At 36.9% G+C, this 7,185-nt stretch overlaps 2 protein-coding genes across 4 annotated transcripts in view; both read left to right on the top strand.

Annotated features, from left to right (window-relative positions):
- The first annotated feature begins 20 nt into the window (after positions 1–20).
- LOC116844444 lies at positions 21–1,600 on the top strand. Its single transcript, XM_032815954.1, has 3 exons — positions 21–200; positions 303–551; positions 1,553–1,600. Exons 1-3 carry the CDS (start codon positions 140–142, stop codon positions 1,561–1,563), a joined length of 321 nt encoding a protein of 106 aa, XP_032671845.1. The 5' UTR covers positions 21–139; the 3' UTR covers positions 1,564–1,600.
- Positions 1,601–2,999: 1,399 nt separating this feature from the next.
- The window catches only part of LOC116844380, a 132,843-nt gene continuing 128,657 nt past the window's right edge, over positions 3,000–7,185 (top strand). The window contains exons 1-4 of one of the 3 annotated variants that reach the window (XM_032815829.1): positions 3,491–3,504; positions 4,302–4,823; positions 5,652–5,991; positions 6,411–6,451. The gene's annotated coding sequence lies outside the window, so the exon portion shown is untranslated. Of the gene's footprint in view, positions 3,186–3,490; positions 3,505–3,840; positions 4,824–5,651; positions 5,992–6,410; positions 6,452–7,185 lie in introns of those variants that run through there. The other 2 variants (XM_032815831.1, XM_032815827.1) reach the window with 2 other exon arrangements.

Raw genomic sequence — 7,185 nt, forward strand, 5'->3', positions numbered from 1 at the left:
TGGCGTATTGACTAATCGTTCGAATGTTTTCAATTCTTGGTATCGTCAATTCATCGGAATAGTAGATCATTTCGTCATCTTTATTTACTTAGTTTCGCCCGAATAAATTGATTAGCAAAAATCAAATATCAGTCTCGAGATGAACAAAAGTAGTGGTTGTACGATAAAATTTACAGCTAGCGAAACTGTAAAATCGATACGTAAGTATTCGTGAAGGCAACGATCATCTCCTGCCGTTACGATATTAGACAAAATGTCAAATTGTTTCATCCCCTTGCGAATATTTGCATTTTCTTATTTAGGAGAACAACGAGAAACACGCGATATTCTTCGTAACGCCGATGCTTTTCAGCGTGCATCAGGAAAGCGAGAACGGCAAGCGCTGTTGTATCTGAAAGAAAAGAGAATTTATGACATTGTCGAATTCCTGATTGGCAATCTCCTGCTACGTCGACCTTATGATCCTTATGAATATCTTGGTGAACTCTTAGACAAATATATCCTATCCCGCAGTGGCCTTGTCGAGACTCCTTTTGCATTTCCTTTCAATAGTAAATAAATTTTTGTGATAAAAATAATACTTTTGATGGATTTTTTTTAAATCCTGCAACATTATGGTTGCTTTTCAGCAAGAGACGAGTTGACACAAACATCATTCTGTCTTTGTCCCACATTTAGTGAGTAACAAAGATAGGATGATACTTGTGTCAATTTGTATCTTTTGCTGGAAAGCAACTCTTAAGTCATTTAAGCTAAGTTTATCTTGCATGCTTTCATACTAAGAGCATTTCTGGTTTTCTTCGATATATAATGAACGATAGAATATAAAATATAAAGATAAAATGTGATATTTTTCGTATTTTAGTATTTTAGTACGAAAGTATGTAAAAAAAACTTAGGCTTAAACTTTGCAAAATAGAAAAGAACAAGTGTTAAAAAGAATGTAACATATTCTAAATTGTTATTAATATGTGGTATATTGAATATATTACATAAGAATATATAAAGTGTACACGTACATACACACATTTTGTACATAATTTTTTATTAGTATGATTACTTTTAATGTTATTATCAAATTTGGAAATTAACAATGAAGCATACTGTTAATTAATTTTCCTTATAATGCGGCTGTCACAATGCAATGTAATTGTGTAAACAAACAGCTGGGAAAATAACATAGTGATATTTTTGTATAAACAAATGTTTGCAGATAATAAACTTTATTATGTATACCTTGAAAGACACACACACACACACACACACATATATATATATATATATATATATATATATATATATATATATATATATAAGGAATGACGGGGATAAGAAAAAAAATAGGTTCGCGTTACTTGTACTTTTGATATTTTTGCACCTAATGCCTGTTGCGCCCTAGACCAATGAGAGCTCTCTTTTTATAGAGAGGCTAGTGTACAACGGGAATAGGTGTAAAAGTGTCAAAAGTGCAAGTAACGCGAACAAGCTAAGGTTAAGTGTAGGAAGAGTAGAAAATGTTGTTTAAAAAGTACAAACTTGTAATTGGTTACAGATTTGACGTAATATGCGATAAACGCTTGCAGTTCGCGCCGAAAGCAAGGTTTGAATTTGATTGCAATCTTCCTTTTTTTCTTGAGCGAAACAAAGGTGCAGTAGACTTGTCTTTTAATCGTGAATTAATTTATCTTGACAATTAAAGTGGCATCAGAACGTAACCAAGTCCGGGACGACGACATTCAATTGGATGCAACGCAGCTCGCAGTAGTAAACTCGCAAAATAAAACCGGTGAGTTATTTCGCATAGTTGACTTGTCGGCATAACGGCTCTTTGTAAAGCACGAACAGAAAATGCTGAAAAGAAATAAACGAAATCAGCGACGTGCAAAGACGTATGTGTATTATGACTTTTGCATAATAATATGATAATATACGTATTATTAATTTAGAATATTATGATTTATACTTGGTAAATATACGATTTTGGGCTGCGTATAAAACAAGAGGAAGGTGAGAGAGCGAGATCCTGATTATTTTGGCGTCATGTTGCAAGGATGCATTTCGAAGATATTTTCAATCCGAAAATGACAATAAAAGAATCAAGTCAGTATAGTTAATCTGCATTCTTCTATAATTACATAACGATGTTAATAAAGGTAGAAAAAACAGTGGCGATTATAATGAAGTTAAATTATATATTTGATAGTATCATCAATATACTTGATAGTATATTACTATTACTCGGCACTTTCTGTGTATATCGTATTATTCATGATATAATCGGACGCGTTGTATAAGGTGTAGTAAATTCGCGGACCGAGCCCGTGTGTCGCGTATGTAGTTCATTGTGTACGCCCGCTCGCCCCCTCCCCCCCAGCCACTCGCCCGTCGCTCGCTCCATCGCTTACAGTCAGTCGGTAACTGCGCGCCGAAGAGATAAGTGGAGTTTGCGTTGTGTAACATGATCGACGCCGGATTTCACTCGATTCGTCTTTAATTTGATCTTTCAATCAAGTCGAAATTATCGTACTTCTACTCCTATAATGTAACTTATATTAATTTGCTTCTCGGTATAATTTTCTGTCCCATCGGGCTTTTACGCAGCTGTACACAGTGTAACGACGATATTCATTAAGATAATTATTGCAATTTGAAACTCTATGTATTATCGTTATTCGCGGAGAAACAAAGGAAAGCCAATTGTTGCTTGCCGGATGCGTGAAACGTACGATTAAGATTATGCGAATTCACAGCGCGTAGACATTCAACGTACGATATCCAATATCGACGACGATCTGATAACCAATGAGAGAATCGGTTTTCTAGAGACAAAAATGTCGCTAGCTAGAAGCTCCTGCGAACGAATTTTCCTATTGGTTGTCGGATCGTCGTATGTTGGATGCGGTGTGAATCCTGCATTAAGTGGCGCGCAAACATCGCGCCAAAAAGTTTAGTTTGAATACGAATCGCTTGAGATAGTTTTCTCGTAATGGCGAAACAGTGCTGTACGGTGTCGATACGTGAGCGCGATTTAATCGATTCCGCCGTACGTCAGGGTGTCGCGACGTCATTATTTGCATACTAACGAAGTGCTGAACGATGATTTTCGTGCTCGGGGACTGTAATTTGCGACGACAAGCTTTTCATAACGTGTCAGTGGGTCATCTCAGCGGGATGCTGTGTTCGAGGTACAGATTGTTGTTGGCTCGTCAACGGCGGATCCTCTTAAAGTTCTTATCTGTTTAGATTCATGTACGTTAAATCTCTTGTTTATCGTGTCAAAACATCGTATGATGATCACAACCGTCGGACGTGAGATACTTCGTGAACATAACCAAAACTCGACTATGTATTCGGCAAGCTCGCCAAGCTGGCATAGGAATTTGTTCGTGGTTTCGAGTTTTCAACGGCGTTTGTAATCTGTTAGTGTGTTAAACTGCGAATGATAAGCCCAGTGTATTTGATGCTACTGACTCCTGCGTCGATAATACCACGCGTCGGTAAAAGGTACGAATTAAGTGGTAAATATACTACGAATTATCTCAATGAAAAGATGCGATACCGACGATTCTACAGTTATCGACTATTCGCATATCTTGAATAGAATGCCTGTAGGTGTCAGCGCGACTTTTTTTTACATCCTGTTGACCGCAGGTTTACACATGCAACAGTGCGTATAATAGTGAATATGTAGATTAATATTATTAAAATTATATTATCAATTTACATTAATAACTTGAAATTTATATCAACTTGAAATTTATTTGTCTGATAACCTTTTGAAAATTCACTCAAGAGATTTTGAATTATATATTAAAGATTTAATATTAAACTTGATATTTGTATTTTTATTTTGGTTTTAACGTAAAGTTTTACGAAGTCTTTCTTCTCATTTTACAATTTTTAGTGAATATAAAAATTTGAAATTAAATTATGTATATGCAAGTAACCAAGAATAATCTCTAATTAGTATAATATGAATAAGAATGAATAAGAATAAGAATCTACAATCATGTGAGACACATCGGGAAGATGTTTTACAATATTTTGATCCATTTCTAATGAGATATCTATTATTTATCGTATGTCGACTCAAACGTAATTAGTATACGTGTAATTTCATTCTAATCAATCATGTATGCATACAGTCGAACGTAGAACGAGCAAGATTATTATCGTCATAATTTTAACTCTATATGTGTCGAAAAAGATACAATCGTATTTTCATATTGCATATTCAGCGTCTATTAGAAGTCAGTGATACCTTCGGTAGAGGAATAGAGAAATGTTTTCTTTAATTTCAGAATTTCATTCATGACGAATGTTACTCGCGATGGAAATTAACCAGATAATCTCGCGTAACAAGAGAGAGAGCCACGACAATTATAATTCCAGTTAGAGATTAGCACATTGACTTCAAATACGTTTAATAACATCAGATAAAAGCACCGCCTGATGCTACGGTTAATCATATGACACTGTGTACGTACATAGGTATGCGATATCTCGCTGTAGAGCGCGTCGCGTCGGTGCCAAAGTCAATGCCGTGACAATAGCCTGTATTTACCACGCTAGTTTTTGTCGAAAACAAGCGCGCGATCGCAACTATCGGCATCGTCGTGCGAGACGCCGTGTTGATCGGGCGTGCTGCGCGTGTACCTCGTCAAGTATTTTTCTACTCGTCGCAAGCCGATCGCATTGTATCACCGTTAATTACCCGCGTTCGCAATTAGCTATGTCTTCCCGATCGAATCATATCAATGAGCACAAGTGCCTTGGATTATTGGAGGTAGCAGTCGCCGGGGTTATGCTTGATGCAGAGAATGGTAAGCATACAATTAACTATTCAGTTTTCTCTCACGTTATGTTCGTTCAATCGTTACGCTACGGTCATGGCGACTTGATAAATATACTCCACTATTAGCCATCTGTTCGGAATTAGATGACAAAAAGCATAATTGATTTTTAATTCGCTTGACCTGAATTTATGTTCGATTGTCGCGGCAATATTCTCGAGTCGAAATTTTAATCTTACTCTCAGCCTTACTATTCAACACCTATTTTAACACCGAGATTCGAACCATTTTTGACTAATTTAATACAGATTTAAAATAGTTGGAATCTCGGCTAAAGAAATTTAGAATGGTTCGTATTTCAGCTTTGCCAATTTTGTTAAAATTATTTAACTATGTCTTGTATTCTATCTTATTTCTTATATATTTTTGTTGCACTTGTTGATGATAGGAGTGAGAACATTAAAAAGCTATAAATTCAAAGTGAGCCAAAATGAAAAATATGACCTAAATAATTTTTGTACTTCTACATTTGTGTCAAATTAGAAAGAAATCGGAGTGTACCTTTTGGGTAAGTTTACTTGTTAGCTCCTACTGTGTTGTAGAATTTAAGGCTCAACATTGAGTAAAAATTTCGACTTGTGGAGAGTGCTAAGTAAATAGAAGATAATTAACTTAACAATCTTTTACGCAGACATTTACACATTATGTTAGAGACGTGAATACATTTTGATAAGAGTTGTCGAAAATCGAATGGTAATGATGATAAAAAATCTATGTATCTGTGTACTTTGATAACGTTCATTTTCTGTGTGTTTAATAATACATTTTTTTCACAAGGCTTTTTCTGTTTGTTTACAGACCTTCGGGACTTGGTAGATAGATTGTGGCGCTTGTTTTTGTCGAAGACAAGTGTACGCGCGATCACAACTATCGGCATTGTCGTACGAGACGTCGTGTTGATCGGTCGCGCCGCACCAACTGTCGTCGTCGTGTGAAACGTCGTGTAAATGTCGCGGTGTATCTTGTTAAGTATTTTTCTCGTCGTATGTTGAACGTATGATCGTATTGTACTATAATATCGTTAATTCGTTCGTGCGCGTTAGTGATTGTCTTGCCGATCGAAGCGTATCAGTGAGTACAAGTGCCTTTGGATTATTGGAGGTAGCAGTCTCCGGGGTTATGCCGGATGCAGAGGATGGTAAGCATATAATTAATTATTCGGTATTCTCTCTCGTTATACATATGTTCGTTCAATCGTTGTGCTGCAGTCATCGCGATTTGATAAATGCTCCACCATTAGCAATGTGTTCGGAATTAGACAACGAGAGGCATAATTAATTTTTAATTCGACTTGATCCGAATTTATGTTAGATTGAATCGGCAATATTGTGGAGTGTTAAGATAATTAACTTAACAGCAATCTTTCGTCGCGCGGTCATTTGTAAATCAGATTTATATCAGAGGAGTATGAATATATATATCTTGATAAAGATTGTGAGACATAGAGTAACGATAATTGGCGAAAGTATGTGTCGTATTTTGGTGATGTAAAATTGCAATATTTTTTGCTGTTTAATAGCACATTTATTTTACAACGGTTTTTCTATTTGTTTACAGATTCTCAGGACGCTGAATCGCCGCTATCGAGTAATGTTGTGGTGAGTTTTGTTTCATATCATATTTTTTGTTGCGATAATATTTGACGAAGGACTCCCGTACGTATTTTTCTTTCATAATACATTTATTAATCACCTTTTTTTGACTGTTACGTGGAATATCGTTATTATTATTATTTCATCGCCTGATATAATTGATATTAAAACGATTACGCGTAGGATCATACTAATACTTTTATATGATCTGAAGTCACACGATTGAAATCATATTTCTGCCGAAAGTACTAGTTTGGCTATTTCTCCAAAGAACCTTGCTCTACGATGTATGAAAGTGATCGAAACTCTCGATCTCTTTTCGCGATCTTGCCGATTTTACGTACAACAACCTCCGTTGTGTATCATTTTCATTGTCCTCTTTCTATCGTTATTGAATCGCGCGCAACACGCACGCAATGCCTGTTACCTTTCCCGGCGCAAATTTCACGTAGGCTCTTTACGTATGCGCCGCATTTGTTAAAACCTTCCGCGCGAGCCGGTTCCTCTCGGTTAGCGGTTCCGTGAGTGCAGTGCATTTTCTCAGTGGCGTGCACCGCGGTGCATATGTATACGCTCATTTCGCGCGCTCGAGGCTCGACGGCGCATTAGCAGGCTGCTCGGTGTCCGGACACGTCCTGCGGACGAGTCCTGGCGTCCGTCCAGAGAGTTGGCGGGCCCTGCGCTCTCGCTCTCTCTCTCTCTCTCTCTCTCTCTCTCTCTCTCTCTCTCTCTCTCTCTCT

The sequence above is a fragment of the Odontomachus brunneus genome, unplaced genomic scaffold (assembly GCF_010583005.1).
Source record: "Odontomachus brunneus isolate Ranch 3 - 2012 unplaced genomic scaffold, Obru_v1 Obru_scaffold_041, whole genome shotgun sequence".
Lineage (NCBI taxonomy): Eukaryota > Metazoa > Arthropoda > Insecta > Hymenoptera > Formicidae > Odontomachus > Odontomachus brunneus.

Bases quoted from the DNA above. Each gene is read 5' to 3' on its own strand.
- LOC116844444 (XM_032815954.1), top strand. From the start codon at position 140: ATGAACAAAAGTAGTGGTTGTACGATAAAATTTACAGCTAGCGAAACT. The intron at 201-302 runs GTAAGTATTCGT...TTTCTTATTTAG, and splicing joins CGAAACTGTAAAATCGATAC to GAGAACAACGAGAAACACGC.